This window comes from Protopterus annectens, chromosome 14.part0 (assembly GCF_019279795.1).
Source record: "Protopterus annectens isolate FY-2018-M chromosome 14.part0, PAN1.0, whole genome shotgun sequence".
Taxonomy (NCBI): Eukaryota; Metazoa; Chordata; order Ceratodontiformes; family Protopteridae; genus Protopterus; species Protopterus annectens.
The window spans coordinates 41,831,485-41,857,087 of record NC_056748.1 but is presented as its reverse complement, the minus strand read 5'-3'; the positions used below and the strand labels follow the sequence as shown (position 1 = coordinate 41,857,087).

Here is a 25,603-nt window from a genome sequence, read left to right as displayed (position 1 = left end):
ATAGAAGGAGGAAGCTACTACATGATGGAGCAAAATCCCAAAAAGGGAAGGCATCTCTGATCAGTATTGGCAAAAAACTACGGGCACTTTATAAGGCCAGCTTCGAGAGAAAAATTGCACAGGACACTAAGGATAATCACAAGGCTTTCTTTAGTTATGTTAGGAACCTGGGTGGGAATTCCCAGATATGCTCAGAATTAGTCCAAAATGACAAATACACCGAGCCCACAGACATTGCCAACATCCTAGCTGACAGGTTCAGTGCAAACTTCTACCCCCTCTCCCCACCAAAAGGGCAAATATCTATCCCAACAGAGTGCTGCCCCTGACATCTCAGATGCTCAGGTAAGAGCCGCCCTCTCCAAAGCAAAAAACACAGCATCAATGGGACCAGATGGTGTCCCGGGCTGCGTCCTACATGAACTCCAAGAAGAGCTAAACCCAAACATAAAACTACTGTTCAATCTTAGCCTTACTACAGGATATGTACCCAAAGAGTGGCGTACAGCAACAGTGGTCCCTCTCCACAAAGCTGGTGCCTCAACGGATCCTGGAAACTATCACCCCATAAGCCTGACTAGCTTGGTCTGCAAAGCTATGGAAAGGATCATCATGGACCTCATAAATAAAGATATTGGGGACCTACAGACACTGGATCCTACCCAGTTTGGCTTTAAGGGCAGATCCTGCCTCTTAAACCTGGTCGATTTCTTTGAAACTGTCACCAAGGCCATTGACGAGGGGAAGGTGGTCCACACAGCCTACCTGGACCTCGCAAAAGCCTTGGATACAATACCCCACTCGGGCATTATAGATAAGCTCACCAGCTTAAATATAAACCCCTATGTCACTAGATGGGTTGCAAACTGGCTCAAGGACAGAACCCACATGGCTAGAATTGCTGGAGCCATGTCAGACTCCAAACCAGTTACAAGTGGCATCCCACAAGGCTCAGTCCTGGGACCTCTCATTCGGTATATATTTCTCGGCGGTACAGGCCAACACAGAAGGACTGTGGCTGACCAAGTTCGCAGATAACTGCAAACTGGGCGCCATAATCAACTCTCCAGCCGACACAAGCATCCTCCAAAAGGGCCTCATAGAAACAGACAACTGGTGCCAGAGCCATGGCCTCAAGCTAAACGCCAAAAAGTGTATAGTCATCCCCTTTGGCAAAAACAAAGTGCCCACAAATTACCACATGGGTGGTAATCCATTAAGTACAGAAGAAGTCATTAGGGACCTCGGGACCCAAGTTGATAGCAATCTCTCATTTGACAACCACATGGCCAAAGTGGTTAGAAAAACATTTTATATAGCCCACCTAATCATGAAGGGATTCACATCTAGATCAGGGGAGGTCATCGTACCTCTACTCATCCCTCATCAGGCCCATAATTGAGTACAATGCCCCTTTTGGGATGTACCTTACCAGACACCTGCAGCAACTGGAAAGACCCCAAAAGTACCTCACCAAGAGGATCAAAGGGCTCAAACAGATGCCATATGCTGCCCGGTTAAAGAAACTCCAGCTCTACTCAGTGGCATACCGCCTGCTCAGAGGCGATCTGTGTCCAGGTTAGGCAGAGTCCCACATTGACTCTCTTCAAGAGGAATCTTGAGTGGATGGGAGATCGTAGGTTTACCCCGGCTATCACTTCTGTGTCACTGTTGGACAGAGGCACAGTATACTAACCTCAAAAGGCATAGCAAAATTAATTTAAAATGGGTGGCGAAAGCCAAACACACTCTGGCTAGGCTTATAAATGCCCTAGGGCGGATAGCCTAGTATGAACCTATGTAGTCATTTGAATACCACCTTGGGAATCCTATGAAAATATTCCATGCTCACACTCTGGCTAGGCTTATAAATGCCCTAGGGCGGATAGCCTAGTATGAACCTATGTAGTCATTTGAATACCACCTTGGGAATCCTATGAAAATATTCCATGCTTAGTGAGTCTAACAGTCAAATTATGCACTTATTAAAATGCTATATGAATGAGCATATTGAACAAGTATGACACAGCACATAACCTAAAGTTACAAGGATAAAGGTTTATGTACATGTAAATGATGCTTTTTCAGACTGTGGAGTACATCTTAGAATACTTCTGATTTGATAATCTAAAGAAGATACATTTAGGGAAGAAATATGCAGTTAAATATTGGGAGGAGACTGGTTAGTGTGTAGGAGCAGGCAGAGGGTTGCGTTTTATGTAGCTGGTAGAAATGTATAAAAAAAAAACACACCATGTACAATAGTGTCAAGAGTGAAATAGAATCTGAGTCTGCAGTCACTGCTCAGATATCTAGAATGGATTATAAATTCATTGTAGTGTTTAATGCCTTGTCTTAATACCACTCTGTTCCTGAATAGGATTTGTGTGAAGATATACAGTCAGAGGTGTCTGGATCCTATGAATCTCTGCTTACTGCTCTTCTGTGTCCAGCTGACAAATATGATGCAAGAGAAATGCACAAAGCCCTTAAGGTAAGTAATTAGTTAAGATGTCACATTACCAAGTTCTGGCATTATTGGAGTTATTTGAATATAAATATGATCTAGGCATATTATGGGTACAATCAAGTACGCCACAATGTACACTTTAACTGTATTTCATGATTACAATCTCTGGCAAAAATGAATAAATTCAGCAGAACACATTCTGATCTAGACTCCTATATATTATTTATTTTACATTTGTTGACAAATGTCCATTTTCAGCGGAGGCCCGGGGAGAAGCTCCAGTAATACAGTTAATATACATGATAAAGTAGAACTTGGTATACAAAGTATAATACGTACATTACAAGACTAATAAGATAGGATTTATAGACTGTCATAGTAAAAGGGCATTCGAGAAAGTCCGTTACATTCAGTACTTTTTATACAATAGAGAAAAAAAAATACATTTAATACATTCTAATGTCTGACCAACCTGGAACCAAACATCAAAAGTTAAAGAAATTCTCACATATTAAGGTCACAGACCCCCCCCCCCCAAACATGGAAACCTAGGTTCCATTTTATGGAGTAGGACACTTTCACTCTGACAATGCCTTCAAACCAGGAGTCCAACCATTTAGATAAATGTACAATTCCCATTAATGGATTGATGAAGGGAAACACTTTTCTCATGGTGCAGTATCACAATTTTATTTTCAGCTTAATGGTATACAGAATCCTTGCATGAATAGCAACTACCTCCTATATATATATATATATATTAACCTTCTGAACTGGTTAAAATGAATTTTGATTGCATCATAACAACCTCTGTTCAGTTTTGCAAAAAGAGTAGCATTTCATTTTTGCAACCAGTTGGGTTTTGTAGGAAACATGCAAGTTAAGCGCATTCTCCTTTCTTGCAGACATGGCATCAGCCTGAAACACTAACCTGCAATAATAAAAAAGTGCATGTACATTCTTTATTTCCAGTTTGACTGGTGAGATCCATTGGGCTCAGAGCCTGTTTTCAGTTGAGGCCTGGGGAGAAAAGCTCCATAATACAAAGTACAATACATAGTTGCAAAGGCACTAGTTAAACTACTTGTAACTAAGAATAGCAAAACTAAGCAGTTAAACTGCAACATGAAGTAAAATATAATATATATATATATATATATATATATATATATATATATATATATATATATATTTACTGGTTGAGAAACAGTAGTAGAGTTAAATTTGTACAGTGGTTTGAAACATCTGAGAATGGTATAAAAGTAACATTAAAATAGGGTTAATCCCTAGTGTGCAAGGAAGAATGAACCTTGTGTGTAATGAATATTTATGTATTAAGCAGGTTAGGTAGGTACAGTGCAATTGCACTTCCATAAGGTAAGAATGGAGCTGGGTTTTGAAGAGTTCAAAATTTTCAGAGAATCTTGGAGAACGAGGGAGTTCCATTTTTTGGCTAAGGAAAAGGATAGGAGAAGCTGACCAGCTGGACGATTGTTTGTATACAGATTAGATTCTGGTGGGCAGATTGTAGAGTTGTGTGTGGGGTGTATAATGGTAAGATGTTTTAGTGCTGGGCATTTAGTTGATTTAAAAATAAGCTTGTGAGCGGTGGTAAGTTGGCGGTAGTCTGGGTAGTTGGGAAGTTCTAGCCATTGCAGCCAGTAGAGGTATACAGTAATGAGTGGAGTATTTGGAGGTGGTGGCCAACTTTGAGATTTTATTGTAACAGGATTCTAGTTTAGAAGAGATGAAGATTGGCTGGTTAGTAGGGGAGCGCCATACATTAGTGAAGGTAGTGGCGAGGGTCTGCCTTGTTGAAGGGGAGAGGAAGTGGGAGTTTCTGTACAGCATGCCAAGTTTCTGATGGGTTTTCTTAATATTTAGCTGAACATGGGTATCAAATTTTAGGTGTTGATAGTAAACCCAAGAAGCTTAGCAAAAGGAACAACTTCTATAGTGCATGGCTGATAATATTGGGAGAGATTTTGAGGGAGAGAATAGTAGGATTTTTGATTTGTTGGCATTCAGAGATTTTGAAGCATCCAGTTCGTAGTTGAGAAGGCAGTTTGAGTTTGTTTGGAGATCAGGGAGGTTAGAAGCAGAGCAGACCAAAGTTGACCAAAGGTTCATTGGAAAACAAATGTAAAATAAATAAAGTACTAGGTTAGCTGCCCTTGTGGGCCATTTTAAGCCTAGCCAATTCCCCTTTGTGTTTGAAGTAACTTATCCCATTTGGTTAGACTGGTCTTGACCATCCCATGGTCCATAATTGCAGATTACCCCTAATAACTGGGTTCATACTATAGATAATGGAGGGGATCAGTGCATGGGATAAAGCATTTAGGAGCTGCTTGTCCATTAGTTATTCCTAAATGCAAAGTTAGGTTGATGGCCTATAACTCCTAGTTCATGTATGGTGGAGAGAATATCCCAGTTATTCCTAACACCACCACATACTATGTGGATGTATTCCTAACAACACCACATACTATGTGGATGTCACTCGCATAAGTCAAGGGCATCCTCACCTTATCAGCATCATGCCTTTGTATACTACTAAGACTTGTGGTGCCAACTATATCGAAAACCTCATTACTAGAAGGAACCTTGGAAAATTAAGGTTTACATCTCCCTTGCCTTTCCACGCCAGGCCTCCGCAATCTGAAAATCAATAACATTACAGTTATAACCTCTCTAAATTCTTGCTTAATCTGTAGGGCACCAGTCAACTTGGTGTCATCACTGTGCAGTCTCATAACACAAGATCTGCCCTCCAAGTACATTCAGCTTGGTGTGTTTTGGGTGCATACTGCTATAATGTAGCACATTGTTCTTCCTTGCACTCTTCCTGTACATGGCCGTAGACAGTATGGACATCTTTAGTCACCTTGACGTCTAAAAATCTCTCTACAGCTGAATATATGTAAATCTCAGTTATTCAACTGTTACTCTGTGCCCTGCCATAACAAAAAAAATCCACATCACTTATACCATTTGATAGAAGTACAATAAGCATTATTGGAGAGCACATACTTGGTTTCCCAATTAACCAAAAGTAGGTTAGCGTAGCTGTTGGCACATGCTGTGCCTATAACCACACCAACCTTCTGTAAAAAATCATTGCTAAAAATGAACCCATGCTCAAGAATGATCTCCAGCAGTGTACATATGAGGTTCATCTTAGTAATGTTCCCACAGAGTAGTTCTCTAACATTATTTATACCCCAATCATTGGGGATAATGGTGAAGAGACTCTAGAGTGTCAAACGGGCAAGGACCCAAAAGTTCCATGTAATCCTTTAACTCGCTGAGAACTCTTTGGTATCTTTCAGTACAGTGACCATTTAAAACCGCATGTAGATTTTTGTTCTACAAAAATTGAAAAGCTCAGTGACCCAGCCCTTACTCGAAACAGTCTGTCACATTGGGGGGGTCAAAAGATTCTTGCGTACTTTGGAAGACCATACGCTATAGGAACAGGGTACTCAACCTTGAAGTACCCAACTGTTCAGAAATCATACCAGTTATGAGTAGATCAAATATTAAACTGCTTTCTCAATGACACCTTTCAAGAGCTGTGCAGATATAATAGCATATGTACTATCACTCAAATGATTCAACATACATTCCATATAGTTATCTTTATAACAATAACACCCCCCTTTGTCTGCTGGTCCATATCTCAATGCTACTTTAAGTTCAAGTAAGGCTTCTGTTTCTGCAGCTGACAAATTAGCAAAACATTTAGTATGTCAAATTTCTCCAATTGCTCGTCACAGATGTCAACTCAATTGTGGGATTACTAGGTGGTAAAAATGTACTTGGTTTTTTAAAAGCACAATCTTTATAGTTAGAATTGCTGAACATAGTTTTGAGAGAGTTCTAACAAATAAATGTAAGTCTTTAAGAACTTCTGTCAAATCCGCTTTCTGGGCCGGAACAAAAGTCAAGCCATTTAAAACAGTTGCGTTTCAGTTGGCGTCCTACATACAATGAGTTCGCATCTTATGGGAACATGGTGAATACAATGACAGAAGCACTGCCATTGTCTAACCATTCGGGCAATAATTTGCCTCAAGTGACTCATTCTGAATGTGACGAGGTCACTGCAGGTTGCAGTTTTAAATGAGGGTAATGAGGTTTCCGCTAAACCTAAATCCCATCTGGTTCCTTGCAAGAGCCCTAGTAGGACTGGAGTCTAGGGTTATCTGGCTCTGTACAGGGACATTTTTTATTGAAAGATCCCCTTCCAATAAGGGGCAGGTCCAGGAATTGCCCACAGAACCCACGAATGTGGCGTTTGCACAGAGGAAGAAATGACTAGGGCAGGAAAGAGACACAAGCAGATTTAATTCTTCTGATGTTGACTATGTTCAGCAATTCTAAAGATGTTTTTTTTTAAATAACCAAGTACATTTTTATCACCTAGTAATCCCACAATTGAGTTGATATCTGTGACTAGCAATTAAGGGAGAAATTTGTTTAACAAAACTTAGTATGTTCGTCAGCTGCAGAAACAAAAGCCTTACTTTAGTAAGTAGCATTGTGATACAACCAGCAGACAAAAGGGGGTGGTATTGTTATAGATAAAGATAAGTATATGGAATGTATGTTGAATCATTTGGGTGATATAGGTAAATTATACTATATCTGCACAGGTCTTGAAAGGTGTTATTGAGTAGTTATTGAGAGTACAGTTTTTAATATTTGATCTACTCATAACCGGTATGATTTCTGAATCATTATTTGAGTACTTCAAGGTTGAGTACCCTGTTCCTATAGTGTATGGTCTTCCCAAAGTACACAATCTCTTGACCCCCCCCCCCATGTGACCTATTTCGAGTAAGGGCTGGGTCAATGAGCCTCTTGAATCTACATGCTGTTTTAAATGATTGTCGCACTGTATTGAAAGATGGTTTTCTCTGAGTTAAAGGATTACATGGAAGTTATTTTGGGTCCGTGCCTGTTTGTGACTCTAGATGGTCTCTCCACCGTTATTCCCAATGATTGGGGCATGGAGAATGTTGGGGATCTACTCTGTAGGAACAACATTACTAATAAGGTGAACCATGTGCACTGCTGGAGATTATTCTTGAGCATAATGTGTTCATTTGTAGCAATTTATTTACAGAAGGTTGGCGTGGCTATGGGAACAGCATGTGCCAACAGCTATGCCCACCTATCTTTGGTTAATTGGGGAAACAAAGTATGTGCTCTCCAATAATGCTGATTTAACTTCTATCAAATGGTATAAGCGATTTGTGGATTGTTTTGGTATGGCAGGGCACAGAGCAACAGTTGAATGAGTTTTTGTTCTTTTTTTTTTTTTTTGAACCAGTTGAATGGCTTTTTAAGATTTACATATAAATATTCAGCTATAGAGTTTTTTTTAGACTTCAAGGTGACTAAAGATGATGTCCGTACAGGAAGAGTGTAAGGAAGAACAATGTGCTACATTATAGCAGTATGCACCCAAAACGCACCAAACTGAATGTACTTGGAGGGCAGATCTTTCGTGTGATGAGACTGCAGTGATGACACTAAGTTGACTGGTGCCCTACAGATTCTTAAGCAGAGAGGTTATAATTGTAATGTTTTTCAGATTGCTGAGGCCTGGCATGAAAGGCGAGGGAGATGTAAACCTTTTTCCAAGGTTCCTTCTAGTAATGAGGTTTTAAATACAGTTGGCACCACCAGTCTTAGTATACAAAGGCATGATGCTGATAAGGTGAGGATGCCCTTGACTTATGCGACTGACATCCACATAGTACGTGATGTCATTAGGAATAACTGGGATATTCTCTCTACCATACATGAACTAAGTTATAAGCCATCAACCTAACTTTGCATTTAGTAATAGGTCACTCAATCGGCTTTGCTACAGGTCTCATTATTCCCAGTCTTGTACTTTGTCCAAAAGGATCGGGACATATATCTGTATATGTATGGCATGTATGCATGTACACAGGTGGGCAGTTTGTACATCCACTATTAGGATTCAAAATAGAAAGTGCTTTTTATGCTGATTGCCAAACTAGAAATGTAATACACTTTTGTTAATGCACACTACTTTTTTTTCATTTTATATAGGTAAAACCAACAGGGCATTCAAAGATGGGATCCTAGAACATCTTGGGGATATCAAGAATGCTAAAGAAACCAGTGCTTTAACAATGCATGTAGCTAAAGGGCCAAGACACAGATTTAAGTTTTTAGTGTTTGAGACTATGCATAGTACCATGAGGGGAGGTGATTTGGTTAATAGAACTGAATCCAGTGAGCAATAATGGATTTATATGGTTTCAAGCTGTTAGACCCCCTAGCCTTAACAGTAAAGTTTCATTGAAGTCTTTTCTTAGAGCCAGGGCTCTTAAACACTGAATTGTTTCATGTTATGATGATTTTATTATTGAACTGAAGTTTAATTTTTTATCAAGTATTAGATTTACCATTATGTTTTACATTTTCGTAGGAGTTTTACATTTTGCCACTTGTGTATTAGAGTTGGCCTAGTACCCATATGTTGTATGCAATTTTTGTGCGATTTTAATGTTTATAATTGTATAATGTAAGTCCTTCACAGATGTCCAGCATCATACAGGTTAATTATGAATTCTATTCTTCTGTTCATTTGGTTCATTTGTATGTTTAAAAGGAATTATTCTAATGTCATTCTTCAGTTTGGTCTGATGAAGCAGATATCTGTGAAAGTGCTTACCTTATTGAATAAATTATTGTGAGATTGTCTGCCATGTGGGATCAGTGTGCTTAGTTTTGATTTGTACAGATACTTGGATTTAAGTGTATTTATGAAGTGTTGTGTTAATGTATCGAGTGGGTTCTGCTGGACAGGGACAATGTACATGCCAGGCTGTATTGTTGTAACTGATTCAATATATTTTTGACAGAAGACATGAAGGGAAGAGGATAAGCCCAGCCTACCTTAAAAGAAATGGCCTGAAATTAAATGACTTGGTTTAGGACCACCATTTCTCACATGTCTGAATGCAGCCAGAAACTCGTCTGTGCTACCCCAGGGTGCCAGAGAATAGCTCATTTTTGCAGGAAGTGTGAAGTGTTGGAATTGTTTTACAGCTACCAGATGCTGCAGTAAAACCTTAGAGTTCTGTGTATTGACTGTGCCAGATCCTGTCTCATTTTCTAGTGGGGGGGGGGGTGAGGACCACAGAGTTGAGTGACCAGATGTGATGTCATTCTGTAGCCAGCACTGAAATTGTACTAATGGGAGATGTGCGGTGTGTACTTTCTTGGGACCTGATAATGCACTCTTCCATCTTGCCTTGCTTTAGTAACTAGGGAACAGTAATTCTTCATTGAAAATGGAGATTAGCAAATGTACTTTTTCTGTATCCTGTTATTTCCATCTGTGTTTTTTATATTTCCTGTGATTTGAAACTTGTTTATTGAAAATAGTGTTTTCATGTTTATTAAATGTCTAAAGCCTTCATTGTGGCTGGTATTTTAGAAAGTATTTAACCTTTGAACTTGCATTTATTTACTGGCACTGTAGCTGCACATTCCTGAAAGTCTTGCTGCTTGATTGGCACTGCCATTTGTATGGACAGAATGGACCGTATTTTTCAGATGCAGCTCTCTGCACAAACTACAATTGCCCTTGAGAGCACGCACGGAATGCACATTCAGTCCTGGGTCTGGGCCTCCTCTCCAGACCCTAAAGACTCCCCAGTGACTAGTACAGAGCAGCATCCTTGGCTGGGTGTCCAAGCAAAGTGCTCTGTGTCCCTGTTCAAAGTAGCTGTCACACGTACTCAAGGTTGGTATTTTCACACACACCTGGGAAAGACACAGCTCACCTACTCTTGACACTTCCACCCAGCCACAATAAAGGGTTTAGATGTACAGTATTCACTTTTTATTAAATACTTTTTGCAATAAACCCCAGAGTTTCATTCACAGTAAATGTGAAAGCAGATGGGAAAGAGTCAAACTACATTTAAGCTAATCTCTCCATATTTCTCTGACTGGATTACCGCTAGTTACTAAAGAAAGGCAAGATGAAAGTGGATGAGTGTCTGTCAGGTCCCAGAACAGTGCACACCTCATTTCCCACTAGTATTCAAATGCAATGTTGGGAATGACATCACATCTGGTCGGTTGACTCTGGTTCCCACACTACCTTTTCAGTAAAAACTGAGCCAGGATCTGGCAATGTCACAATACACACAACTGGGGGTTTTCCATGTTAGAAACTGCTCAAATTTTAACAAGCCTATGTCTTGATAAGCTAACAAAATGAGTTTGTTTTACTTTACAGTACAGCATCCCTCTTTCCTAATCTCTTTTGCTGGCTGATCACATACCTCTCAAATGTCCCTGATTTTGATTCTTATTTTAGCTCTGTCCCTCTAGATCCCTCCTAAAATGACCTTTTGGAGAAAAGGTAATTACCCTTGATACATTTCTGAACCAAAAGTTAATTGTCATTTATTTTATTTGGTCAATGTCTCAAGTTAATGATATTTGGTCAATGTCTCAAGTTAATGATATTTAGTCTCTCTCTGTCCTTGAATTTATTTCTGGATTTCTCCCCGATTGTGTCCAAGATGTGACTGCTATAGCCAATCCTGTAAGAAATGTGCTCCTTGCATACCTTTTGAGAGCTTGAACTGTTACCAGGTTTGTGCACAATACTTACTTGCCCAGCTTTAAAGGATATGGCTGAGTGACGCACTGTTGCAATAAATCAGAATTAAGTATTTTTTAAGTTACTGCTTTGCCACCTACTTTTTGGCATTTTCCGGCTTGCTAAAGTTTATATCTGTAACAGTACTTGGAACACATCTAGAGCCTGTTTACTGCATTTCCTGTGTTGCACTTAATTTAAAATTTTTTTCTCTAAAAACTGCATTTTACCTGATTTTGGCCTAGCACTCAAGTGTGGGGTCATTTATTGCACTGTTGTGATTATTTTGCTGCTTGTGTATCTCTGCTACCTTTAAACTACAACAAAAAGAAAAAAAAATCTTGCTTTCTTCCCACTTTCTGAAAGTTAAAGTTCAGTTACAGATTTGCTGTTCTGAACTGTTTGGAAGTTTCTAGAAGGCCAGTGCTTGCTTGGGCTAAAGGGAAGTCTGTTCACCAGTGGGAGTGGTTAACGCTGAACAGCCTGCCTGTCCCTGGAGGAGTGGTTACTACCTAGAAGCTGTAGTTTTATTGGCCATTTTGGGTCCATTCTAAACTCCTTGATCTCTCTCAAAACCCTTCAACTCTGTTTTTGCGCGGTTTTGCGCACTGAGCAGCATCGGGCAGGGCCACCTAAACGGTTTAAAAAAACTATTCCGGGCTCCAGAAAGTCTGCTCTTCACTTTTTCCCTTAGAACTGTTCAAACTCTCAAAGTAATTACTCTATTCTCGTTCTAAAGCCCTGCACTTGCTCAGCTCTTATAAGGAAACACTAACTAAAGCACTACACCCTCCTTGACTTCTCATAAGTATTAGGCTCCCGATTGGTCCTTACTGATAAAGTGAAAAATCAGTTCCCTTCCCTAATCTGATCAGTAACAAAACAAGTTCCCTATACTAATCTGGTATGTCCAAGGGTCAGTTTCAATGTTACTCTCCAGTCCAGCTGGTGAATCTGGGAATTTTGAGGCAATGTTACAATTGCCTTATGTACACAGACAACCCTCTTCTCCTTCCAACAAACTCCAATACATGTGAGATGCAGTTACACAGCCAAACTGGAGGCAGAGCTCTCTCAACCCAAGACTGGCACAGTCAGTCAGGAGGAAAAGGTAACCACCCTCACCACAAATCCAGTCTCACACAGACCTATTGCATCTGCATACCCAACACATAAACACACAAAAACATACTCTGAGGCTCTAAATAAAAATCTGCCTAAACAGCAAAGACCTCCTAAGCAGATATCCAAGCAACAGCCACCCCTCAACAATACCCACAAATCACACCTCACAAAATCAGTGTGCCTCAGTCATAGCCCTAAGGCCAAATACACTTGTTATTGGGGACTCTATTGTCAGGCACACTGACGTCCTGCTCACCAGACTGAACAAGGTCACTGTAAGCTGCCTGTCGGGTGCCAGGATCTGCCACATAATGCAAGCACTCAGGTCACTCCAAAGCAAATACAAGTATGACTCCATTTTCCATGCTGGTGTGAATGACCTGAGACTTGCCTCCCTGGACTATATGAAAAGAGACAGAGGAGTTCTCTGACCATGTAGCCCAGGCTGGTATGACCCTGACCTTTAGTAGCATCTTGCCCTCACCAAGAATGATGCCACAGTATAAAGACAAAATGATCAGTTTCAACAATTGGCTAAACTATTGGTGTCATTCAAAGGGGATCCAGTGTCTGTCAGCCTGGGATGACATGCTTGACAAGCCATATTGCTTTGCTAGGGACGGCTTGCACCTGTCACCCTTAGAATTTCGTATTCTGGCCAAGGCTCTGTCCACCCCAAAGGACAAACCCACCTCCATAGACACCCCAAGGATAAAAAAAAACTAAAGGTGATGCTACTCAATGCCAGAAGTCTAAACCTCAAGGTGCACGCACTCGAGGCTCTCCTCCGTATGGAGAAAATCTGTCTGTGCAGTAACAGAAACCTAGTTCAAGGCTCCTGAGAGCACCCCAGCACTACCAGGTTATAACTCGTACCATGTGTTTCAGCCCCAAAACTCAGACCGAAGCACAAAAGGATGGGAAGTATTTATATTCATCAGATACCTACACCTCCAGGTTAGTGGCACTGCACGAAGCATCGGAAACCATCCATGTGCAACTAACAGTGGGCAAAACTGCCTTTCAGTTTGTAGCCTGCTACAGAACACCCTCCCTATTACAGGAACCCCACTTGGCATTCCTGAAACACTGGAGAATATGAAGGTCTCTCCAAACACTGTTATTGGGTGACTTCAACTACCCAAACATTGACTGGGAAAACTACTCAAGCCCAACCACCCTCGCCCAACGGTTCCTTGAATTTATAAACTCTAATGCAATGGAACAACTGGTCACCACTCCCACAAGAGGGAACAACATATTGGACCTGGTCATCACCAACATGGGGACTCTATGTTCCACACCAGAGGTAAACCCCTCATTGGTAAGATCAGACCATAAACAAATTTCCCTGGACATCCATATCCCGTCCCCATCCCCAGCCAAGGAAATCACTAAAGAATTTCTCAAAAGCCAACTTTACACTTCTCAAGGCTGAGGTGGAATCCTTCAAAGCCCCTGGGCCAGAGGATAATACAGCCCAATCTGCAGAATCCTTTACAAATGCATTCTATGAGCACCTGCAGGAATGCATGGATCGTGCTATACCAAATAAAACCAAGACTCTCTTCTCCAAAAACAGGAGACCGGTCTGGTGGACCCCAGCCACAGGAGGAAGCTACTACATGACAGAGCAAAATCCCAAAAAGGAAAGGCATCTCTGATCAGTATTGGCAAGAAACTTCGATCCCTCAATCATCAAAGGCCAGTTTCGAAATAAAAATTGCCCTAGACACTAAAGATAATCACAAGGCCTTTAGTTATGTCAGGAACATGGGTGGAAACTCCCAGATATGCTCTGAATTGTTGCATAACTGTACAAAATAGACCGAACCTACAGACCATAGCCAACATCCTGACAGACAGATTCAGCGCAAACCTCCCCCACCCCCACCCCCAAAGGAGCAAATGCCTATCCCAACTGAATGTAACCTCCCTGACATCACAGATGCACAGGTGAAAGCTGCCCTCTCCAAAGCAAAAAACACAGCATCTATGGGACCGGATGGTGTCCCAGGCTGCGTCTTACACGAGCTCCAAGAAGAACTGAACCCTCACATTAAGTCCCTGTTCAAACTTGGCCTTACTACAGGATATGTACCCAAAGAATGGCTTACAGCTACAGTGGTCCCACTCCACAAAGGTGGTGCCACAACAGACCCCGAGAACTATCGCCCCATAAGCCTGACTAGTCTGGTCTGTAAAGCTATGGAGTGTATTATCATGGAACTCCATAAACAAAGACATTGGGAGCCTCCAGACACTGGACCCTACCCAATTCTGCTTTAAGGGCAGATCTTGCCTCTTAAACTTAGTTGATTTCTTTGAAACAGTTACCAAAGCCATAGATGAGGGCAAGCTAGTCCACACAGCCTACCCGGACCTCGCAAAAGCCTTCGATGCAATACCCCACTCGGGAATCATAAATAAGCTTACCAGCTTAAATATCAACCCCTATATCACAAGATGGGTTGCAAACTGGCTCAGAACTCACATGGTCAGAATCACAGGTGCCATGTCTGAATCCAAACCAGTTACAAGTGGCATCCCACAGGGCTCAGTTCTGGGACCTCTTGTTCTGTATATACTTCTCTGAGGTTCAGGCTAACTGGGGGGGGGGGGGTTATGGCTGACAAAGTTTGCAGATGACTGCAAACTGGGGGCCATAATCCAATTCTCCAGCTGACACAAGCCTCCTCCAAAAGGGTCTGAGACTGATGCTTGGTGCCAGAGCCACGGCCTCAAGCTAAATGCTAAGTGCATAGTCATCCTCTTTGGGAAAAACAAGGTGCCCACAAATTACCACATAGGTGGTAATCCATTAAGTACGGAAGAAGTAATTAGAGATTTGGGGACCAACATAGATGGTAATATCTCCTTTGATCACGTTGCTAAAGTGGTTAGAAAGACCTTCTATATAGCCCACCTTATCACGAAAGGGATCGCATCTAGATCAAGAGGTTATTATGCCCCTCTACTCATCACTCATTGGGCCCATAATTGAATACAATGCCCCTTTTGGGATGTACCTTACCCGACACCTGCAGCAACTGGAGACCCAAAAGTACCTCACCAAGAGGATCATGGGCTACAAACAGATGTCCTATGCAGCTAGACTAAAACTCCAGCTCTACTCAGTTGCTTACCGCCTACTCAGAGGCGATCTATGCCTGACGTACAAAGCCATGTCAAACCCAGAATTAATTGACATGCTCCACCTCAAAAAAATCCAAGGCCCTTGGAGCTACACACTCCAGGGACCTAAACCTTGGCACAAAAATAAATAGGACATGCTGGAGGGACAGATTCATTTCCCAGAGGTTCCCAAATTCATGTTAGACATAGCCCCTCACTGACCCTCTTCAAGCAAAGTCTGGACGCATGGATGGGAAATCGCAAATTCACCCCTGGGATCTCTTCTGTGTCCCTGCTAGACAGAGGCACAGTAAACTAATCTTAAAAGGGTACCTTCTGTGACCTACTTTAGAGGCACAGTAGGCTAATCTCCAGCAAATGCTCCTACTACTCTTTCTAGCATTCATTTATCTCACGACCTACAATTACTCTCTACAAAACATCCCCCCACCCAGAAATCCACATCCATCACCATACCCATCCCACCTAATTACCCCCTAACAATAAGCCCTACCCTATTCAATACCACAGCCATAAGCCATACCCATCTAATACACATCAACAACCACCCCAAATCAACTGCAACAAATAAATATATCAAAATACTACAAAAGCTAGCAAAACTAATGCAAACAAACCAACAACTACTATTAAGGGATGGTGATATCCACCCAAACCCAGGTCCTTACGATACAAATCTCTTAAAACACAACAGCTTCCTAAACTCACACAAATTAATACCAGGCCAGCTAATAGTATACTCCTAAATCTAAACATCAGGAGCTTAAACTAAAATACATGAACTTCATAGCCTAATCACACTATCACCCTGACATAATCTGCTTAACAGAAACCTGACTAAAACCATCTACCAAAGACACAGAAATCCTGACACCTAGGTATAGTATCCTTAGACAAGATAGACTGAAAAGAAGGGTGGTGGCATTGCCATGCTTTACAAAAATACACTTACTATAGCTAAAACAGAGTTACCAATACCTCCCATGGACAAAGCAGAAATACTATTGACTACTCTCAAGATAGGCAGCAATAAAACTATCAACTTAGTAACGGGTTATATCCCCCAGGCAATATCCCTATCATGGAAAGTTTATTACAATGGCTATCCCAAACCTTACCACATGAGACTATTGTATTAGGGGACTTTAACATTGACTGGCTAACCTGCTCTTCCCAAGCTCCCACTAATCCATATCAACCTAGCTTCCTTCTCTCAACTAATCAAAGAACCCACTAGGATAACCAACAGTAATAAAAAAAACTCTTCTAGAATGGATTTTACTAAATAAAATGCCTTCCTCCTACCTAGCAGGCACACTTCCTGACTCACTAAGCGACCATCCAGCAACCCTCTTACTTGAACACAACTCCCACCACCCCCAAACCCCTATACTCACAATTAGGAACAAAAAACACTAACTATCAAACTTCTTAAATGACCTAAAACTCTACAACTGGTCCCAACTATATTACCTGCCACTAGATGAAGCCATCTATCACTAACTCCACATGCCTAAAAATATTAAATAGGCATGCTCCAGAAAGAACTACCAGAGTTGAGACCAAAACAGTTCCATGGCTAACTAAGGAAACAAGACAAAAAATAACAAAGGAACAGAGCCTGGAAAATCTGGAGATCCAACAAAACACCAGTACACAGCAAGCCTACCAACACATTAGAAATCTAACCAAAAGACTAGTCAAGCAAGATAAAAGAAATTACTTTATCAACCACCAAAATCAACACAGGAACAACCCAAAAAAATTCTGGGCAGGATTAAACAGGTTACTATGCCCTGGAAAAATCACCACTCCACCCCCAACAACCGGGTTAATGAAAGAAAACATAGCTGAATCATTCAATACTTTCTTTACTGAGACCATTCTTGCCCTTTCACAAAATCAAACTTGTACCAAAACTACTATTATTGACCCCAAACCTAATAATAACCCAACTTTTAAGCTTCAACCCACCCCAACCTCCTAAATAAGAAAATTACTCTCTCAATTAAAACCAACAACACTAGGAGTAAACTCCCTCCCCAACGAATTCTTAACTGGCAGCAACAGAAATAGCCATACCAGTCTCTAATAATAAACGGGTCCATCTCTGAAAGCTCAGTACCCCTGATCTGGAAAACAGCCTATATTATACCCCTTCATAAAGGGGGCAATTCTTAAGATACATCTAACTACAGGCCAATAGCCATCCTATCCCCACTTGCTAAAATACAAACAATTAATCTCCCACCTTATTAAGCAAGATCTTGTATCCCAAACTCAACATGGGTTTCGCCCAGGTCATAGCACAACCACTGCCCTGCTAGCATTCACTGATACAATTAACCACAGCAGAAATAATGGCAAATTTTCTGCTGCCCTTTTCCTAGACCTGTTAAAGGCATTTGACATGGTTAATCATGAAAAATTATTCTCCCAACTTTCTATCTTGGGACTAGATAATTTGGCTATCTCATGGTTTAAGAACTACCTCAGCTATAGACAACAGGCAGTACTATGGAACTAACTTGTCTCCACTCTTACCTGTGACACTGTGTACCTCTGGGATCCATACCGGGCCCCCCTACTATTCCTAATTTTTACTAATCTCCACACAGCTGTAAATAATTCAAACCTCATCCAATACGCTGATGACTCTGCTATAATATGCAGTGCCCCTACCCTAGCAGACCTACACAAAATAACCCAGGAAAACTTTCACTCAGTCGAAATCTGGCTTACTGACAATGCCTTAATACTCAACCCCAAAAAAACTAAACTCATATTTCATCCTTCAGTCGCTACTGCCCCCTCCTCCTCCTTCTCCTTTACTATCCACTCAAACGGTACCACTATATCACCCGACTATCCACTCAAACGGTACCACTATATCACCCGACTACCACACAAAGCTCCTAGGTATCACCATTGATAATAAGCTCAAATTTGATGTACACATTAATCTGGCCATAAATACTAACAAAGCTGGGTAGTCTCTACAAACACAAATCATTCCTGACTCACAATGCTAGAACTACAATAGCACAAACACACCTCTCAGCTCTACTATATGCATCACCAATCTTAACCAACCTATCCAAAAAAGAAACCAATAAATTGACCTCCTGTTATCAGCCAAATTTGCCAACAGCTCCTTTAGAACTCATCACTGCCAAAATCTAAAACAATTGGATTGGCTTGAACTACCAAACCTACTAACCTATAACCAGCTGATCATCACACACAAGCTACTCTACCATCCAAACACAACACCTTCATTAAGTAACTTAATCCAACAGTACTCCTGTCCTAGGCAACTCCGCTCCACTAACAAATTACTGTTAGCAGTTACCAGATCTCACAATCATGCTGGTGACTCCCTATATTCTTCTTATATTGCCAAACTCTGGAATTCTCTGCCTACATCCTTAATGCTTGAAGCATCCCTCTCTAAATTTAAAATAACTCTCCGCTATGTCCCTGTTCCTCACCAGACTAATACTTTTATCTCCTATACCATTGTAACTTGCATGTTTTATCCTCATAAAACTTGTTTACCACAACTGAAGAAAGATGGCTTATCTGTGTTGATCTGTTCTATATATTGTTATTTAGACTTGTCTACTGTAACTCTCTGATGCTTAATTCCTTACTGTAAGCCCAATGGGCCTAGTTTAAAATAAGTATCCTGAATTATCTGCTTGTCTGTTAACTTGTCTCCTTGGAGCTTTTCTCCCCGGGCCTCCACTGAAAATGGACATGTATCCAGTTGGACTATCCCAGTCAACAAATGTAAAATAAATAAATCTAATAAGGAGGCAGAAGCCAAATACACTCTGGATAGGCTTATAAATGCCCTAGGGGAGATGGCCTAGTATCTACCTATGAAATCCATGATTAGCCAATAAAATGCTTTTATTTAGACAAACTTTCCAGAAAACGTATGCCACCAGACGTCTCTAAGTCAGCAATTGAATTCCACGGCACATCAAGGAAGAGTACCTTAACCTTCAGTTATTGAACCAGATAAACTTCATCTCTGTGCAGACTGTTTGGAAATCTCTTCTGCTTAAGAGACTTTCTTTACACATTTTCAAAACTAGTGTTAAGATGGTTGCATGTGCAGTGATGTCATTGCTGAAAGCAATGAAATACATGTCTTTAACTGTATCACTGTAATATGCTAAGCTTTTGTATCTATTTTATGTTGCAAATAAAAGCATAATGTCTGTCCAACCTGGATTGTTGGGGGGACCACACCATACCACGCCATGCTTTTTGCCCCATGTGTGAAGTTCACATCAGTGCTATTTTCTGAAGAGGACTGATCCAAGACATGATCCATTAAATTAGTACTAACATAGAGTAATGTGGACATTGGTGCAATTTGCATTTTAAAAATGTCCAGTATGCATAGTATAAAGATGAGATGGTCTTTTTATAAGAATTTTTTTCAGCTTCAGATATTTACTGGATGAGAAAAGGATACTCATGCCCCACTGCTACTCTGGATGTTCAGATCTCCTGCTCTGTAATTAGAGGTTTCTGGGGATTGCTTTTTTCTTGGTCTCCCGCAAGGTTCTAAAGCCATCCAATTTTATAGACTTTCTGATTTTATTTACAATTCTTTTTCAGGAGAATATGCAGTCTGGAAAAGGCTGTCTTTTTCTGGACCGTGTCCCTTAATTCCAGGTAGTCTTGAATTCCATATAGTTGACCACCCTACTTGGAGAGGAGACGAGTGATTGAGCAAGGGCTTTGACAGTAATGTCTGTGCTTTGAAGAGAGCTGGGTTGCAAAAATTTCTGTTCATTGGTGTTTGCTATAGTGTTACTCGTGAAATCTGTTACAAGTGTAGGAGGAATACTTAACTAGTTCCTGGGTGTAGAAGTAGAACATTCGTCTTAAGACTGCAATTTGCATAATTGTGTGAAGTCCTTTTCTATCTTGTGGTTATTGCTGGATTGTAGAATTATATTTGCATACGTAACCAGCTTCAGTTGTATTGGCTGTGGAGAATAGCAGGGGCGCACACCCAGATCCTTATGCATGCATGGAGTAGTCCAATTAAACTTTGTTCAAAAATCCTAGAATGATCAGTTCTGTAGATGGTCTCTGTTTTAAAAAAAATTTGTGGTTCAAATCTTTCCAGCTTCTTGAGCATTATGATTTACAAAATTCAAAGGCCCTGGTCATATCCACAAGGCCTGCAGGAATGAGACCTTTAAGTAAATGTCAGTTTCTGTAAAAGTGCTGAAGGAATTTTGTAAGCAATTTCAAGCATCCCACAGCAGTCCATAGCTGCTAATGTTTAGTTTTTCAAATTTTAGTGGTTGGGGAAATATTGGAGAATCTTTCATTTTCCTACCTTAAATCTATCGATGTGTGCTGTACACTAGATGGTACAGATGCCAAAGTTAATGAGCAATTGAAGATTTAGCAATGTCATCTGAATCCAGTAGGATGTGAATTTTGCATTGGAAAGGTAAATGCATCATTTCGATAATCAGGTCGAGGATCTTGTAAGAAATGTTTGACCACTTCTCATAATGCTTCATTAGGAAGATGACAATCATCGGCATAGTTGGGGGTTGAAGGATGCATAAGACTGCAAAGGTGGATAAGTAATTTAGTTTCTTTACTAGATCAGGGCAGTATTGATGCAGGTATGCACCAATGCAGTCTTCCAGGCCTTCCATGCATCATTTCTGAATCTCATTTTGTCTTTTAATTTCTGAAGTTAACCAGGAATATACCTCTGTTCTACACTCCCTTTGTCTCTGGGGCATAGAGCGTTTGGAATTGGAGTAAGAACTGAAAAAGGGGCAGATTCACTAAAGACATTGGGAAGTATCTTGATAGGAAGGTATCTGCATTGTCTATTTGTAATTAGTCTTTCTGTTGTCAGCCTGGTGGGGGACTATTTGCCCTAAGTAATTGTAACAAGTTGAGTTGTTACAAATTTGTAAGGTGAATAGTCTCCCTAGAGCACTGAATGAAGTCACCTAGTCTAGTAGTGTTTAGTTGGCCAATTTAAGTTTTACCAATATGTTGTGGAAAATTGGAATAACTCAAATCATTGAACCACAAGTACCTATATGACTCTGGCATAGTCCATGTGGGTGTAAATGACCGGAGACTTGCCTTTTAGACTAGACATGATGGAGCTTAGATGGTGTCCCATGCCAATACGAGCCTGGCACTGAAGCAGCATCCTAACTTTGATTCTGCAAAATTAGCCAATTAACTTTAATTGGCTTAGTTTTTTCATTCAAAGGGGATGGAACAATATTTGTCAGCCTGGGAGTTTTGACAGCCAATGCGGATTTGTTAGGGACGGTCTATCCCCCCCAGGCTTTTGAATATTTTCTAAAACCTTGTCTACCCCTATAGTGCCTTTTTTTAGGCTTTGCCAATCCTGGTACACCTTCCAAAATAGCAAAACCAGCCCAAGAAAATCTAGAGATATCGCTCCTCTCTAGTCTAAACTCCCTGCAAGCTCTCCTCCTAGCTAATGCAGACTTCTTTGCAGTTTGACATTATCTAAAAGCATGGAAGCACCATGGCTGTGGAGGGTGATGATGCCTTCCACAGTTTAGACCAGCACAGAAGGGACAAAAGGTGGAGGTGCCTTAACATCAAAAACTCATGTCCAGGCTAGTCAAACACCAATGTGCATGAGCTGCTCAATTTCCAGTTTACAATAGCTACAGTCCCATAACGTATATCCTTGCAAGCTGTAGGGGCCCCTTCCAAGTCCCAGGAAACCCATAACACATGTATTGGAAATGCACCCCATTCAGTCCAACACCATATTTATGGGCACCTTTACCTTACTATAAACAGAGTCTTTCATGACTCCAGCCATGCAGCCCCAGAAACTCCTGAACTTCAGCACAAACACCCTGGACCAGCTACCCCATATGTTCACTAGAGGGTGCGAGCATCTTTGACATGGTCCCCTCAAACATGGGAGAATATTGCACCCTCCCAGTGTAATGTCCTCATTGGTCAGGTTGGACCATAAAGTGGTCTACTTTGAAATAAAAATAAAGCTTAGGACACCAGTAACCCTGATACTTTTAGGAATTATTCTAAGGCAAAATATCTACTGTTGAGTGACACCCTGGCAGAATTTCATGCCCTCCTGAACACTGCTGTTTGTATAGAACTGTTTAAGGAAACAGTCTAATCATGTTGAGGGCTGCAGAGATGGTTGTACCTATCAAGAATAAGCTCAGGACAAATTAAAAAAAAAAAAAGCACCGTGGAAGAATCCCAGTATCAGTAAATTGTACAATAAAAGGAACTTCATGGTAAAAATTTGCAAGCGCAATGCCCAGCAGGACAAAATTTGCAAGCGCAATGCCCAGCAGGACAAAAAATTCTCTCCAATCTAAACAAGCACATCTGAGGACTAATCAAGCTTACCAAAGCCAAATGTGAGGCAAAAGTAGCTTCCCAGGCCAATGACCATCACAAGGCATTTTTCAGAAATGTCCAACTTCAAAGGCGATAAGTAATGTGCTGATCTAATTGCGAATGTAGCCACCTATGCCAAATCTGAAAATGTAGCAAATCTACTGGCAAGCTTTTTAATTTCAACCTTACTCCATGCCCCCCAGGACACTCTTCAGGAAATGCTGTCTACCATAACTCCCCAACGATTGCTAAGGAGCAGGTATCCATATACTTTCCAAGTTCAAGAATACTGCATCAATGGTCCTCTATTCCAGGGTGCCTCCTTAATGGCATAGAACGTGACCTGTCAGAACTACTAGAATTGCTATTGAACCACAGCCTTCAGATAGGCTTTGCACCAAGTGAATGGAGGAGTGCAGCAGTCCGCCCTCTGCACAAGAGTGGGACGTATAAATAGCCAGGTAATTGCAGATCCATAGCCTCCCATGCAAACTCCTGGAAAGAATTATGGAAAACAATGACCCAAGAAGCCTTTAGACACTGGATCCTACCCATTTGTCAACAGCTTGTCATGCCTACTCAGCTTGGTGGACACTAGCAATGGATGAGAGCAAAATTTAACACTGCCTACCTTGACCTAGCCAACGCATTTGACACAATACCCCACTTGGGCACTGTAGACAAAATTCACAAAATGGGCATAAACCCCTTTGTCACCCACTGGATAGTCTGCTGGCTCACATATGGGATGCAAGAAGTTAGGATAGGGAGTTCTACAGGTCACTTTTGGCATTTACATCTCTCCAGTCAGTCAATGTCTAGGATCTCTGGCTGACCAAGTTTGCAAACTATTGCAAGCTATGTGCAGTTCTAGAATTCCCCGGTGACACCAATGCCCTCCAAGAAGGCTGGACAGACCAGCAACTCATGCTAGAGCCACATTCTAAAACTAGCCAAAAAATGCTTAATGGTATCCTTTGGGAAGGCTGCTAACCCTGGAAACCACCACATAGATAATCCTTGGGAAGGCTGCTAACCCTGGAAACCACCACATAGATAATCCCACTCCTAAGAGTAGACTGGAGGGATTTGCGAACGCATGTAGATGGTTACCTGGCCTTTGGCAGCATCTGCAGTAGTCAGAATCATTTTACATCAGCAATTTTGAGTATGTCCTGAATTCTGGTCTTATCAGACCAATCACTGAGTACAATGACCCCCCTATGGTAAGTTTCTGACCCAGGCATTTGCAAACTTGAGCATCCACAGAGGTTCCTAATGGAGAATACATGTCCCCTCAAAGCCTGTTCTCTATCTCCTACATGTTGATCTATGCCTTGCCTACAAAGCATTCTGATACTGAGACCTATTGTGCACATCTGCTAAACATGGCATCCGAATTACCTAATCTTGGAACCTAAATCTCATCTGCAACCCAAATAAGACACACTGGAGGGACGGGTATGTCAGAATAATTCTCTGGAATAGACTCTCTTATCCAAGTGAAAAAGTTCTCCCCTAAAACAATTCAAGCATAACTTAAAAACCTGTGGATGAGGAATGAGACATTTGCCCTTGGTCTGTCAGCCATGTCTCTAGTAGAGAGGTAGCCTCTTAATGCTTTACCACCCATGATCTATCATAAATATACCCATTAAAATAACACTTGGTACCAGATCTTGTAAGATGCATTTAAGGAAGCATGACCTAGGCTTAAGGCCTAGTAACCACAATAGACTGACCCACCCAGAGATGACTGTGATCCGACCCATATCTGTAAGAACCCAGATGGAGAAACTTGTCATCCTTAGTTTGATGTGTATTGTGTGCATCAGTTACTTTGGAAGAATAATTTCAGTATAACTGCTCAATCACATCTCATATCAGATCTGTTATTGAATGTGAAGTAATTATCTGCAATAAAGTTTAAGGAGAAAATGTCATCCAAGTTTCTGAAATGGATAGGATGTCAGTATTTTAACTAGGCTTCAAGTTTGCCCATGTATTTTAGGCTGTCTGCATTTAGACAGGCAATCCTGAAGCCTTTGTTTCTTACAGGATTGGAGCTGCCTTGGGAGTATAACTGTGCTGGCCCTGGGTTAGGATTGGAGCTGCCTTGTGAGTATAGCTGTGCTGGCCCTGGGTTTGTTGGGGGTATCACCAGATTTAACTAATTTTAGCAAAGACTAGCTTTGTAAGAAAGATGTATATTTGACCTTTTGTAAGATGGTTTTCAAGATTTTTTTTTAACAGCAGTGCAGCAAATTGTGTACCAAAGGAAGAATTTAAGTGCATGTCAAATCTGTTGCAATTAAGCTGGTGCAATGGGCTTGTAACAGAGTAGTATACTGGTGTTAAAACTGCAATTAAAAGGGATGTCCTTAACAGGTAGCATCAGTGACCTGGGTAGCGCACTTAGTGCTGGGAAATGTCAGTAGAACCCACAAATTTGTGCATAAATTCCCAGTACTGACAATGCTATGCAGGATAAGGGGAGATGCTGCATCACTGTGTGCTTCTCATCGGATGAGAACTAAACCAAGGCCCCATCTGCCTCAGCTGGTGCCAACTCAAACTGTCTACTCCTTGGGGGAAAAAAATCCAGTTCTTCCACTGTCCTTTATTACAAGTTGCAATAAAATGAGTGACAAGTAGTATCTTGGATTTTGTGTTTTGGTGATAACTCTGGTTCCACAGGATCTTGTACATTCCTGCATTGGAGTTAAGGGGTCATGTAGTTAAAATCACAATACAATATATACCTT

At 41.1% G+C, this 25,603-nt stretch overlaps 1 protein-coding gene across 1 annotated transcript in view; it reads left to right on the top strand.

Moving 5' to 3' along the window:
- The window catches only part of LOC122788854 (annexin A5-like), a 263,864-nt gene that overhangs the window by 91,871 nt on the left and 146,390 nt on the right, over window positions 1-25,603 (top strand). The window contains exon 5 of the mRNA XM_044055750.1: window positions 2,381-2,494. Coding sequence (XP_043911685.1) covers window positions 2,381-2,494 — 114 coding nt within the window. The remainder of the gene's footprint in view (window positions 1-2,380; window positions 2,495-25,603) is intronic.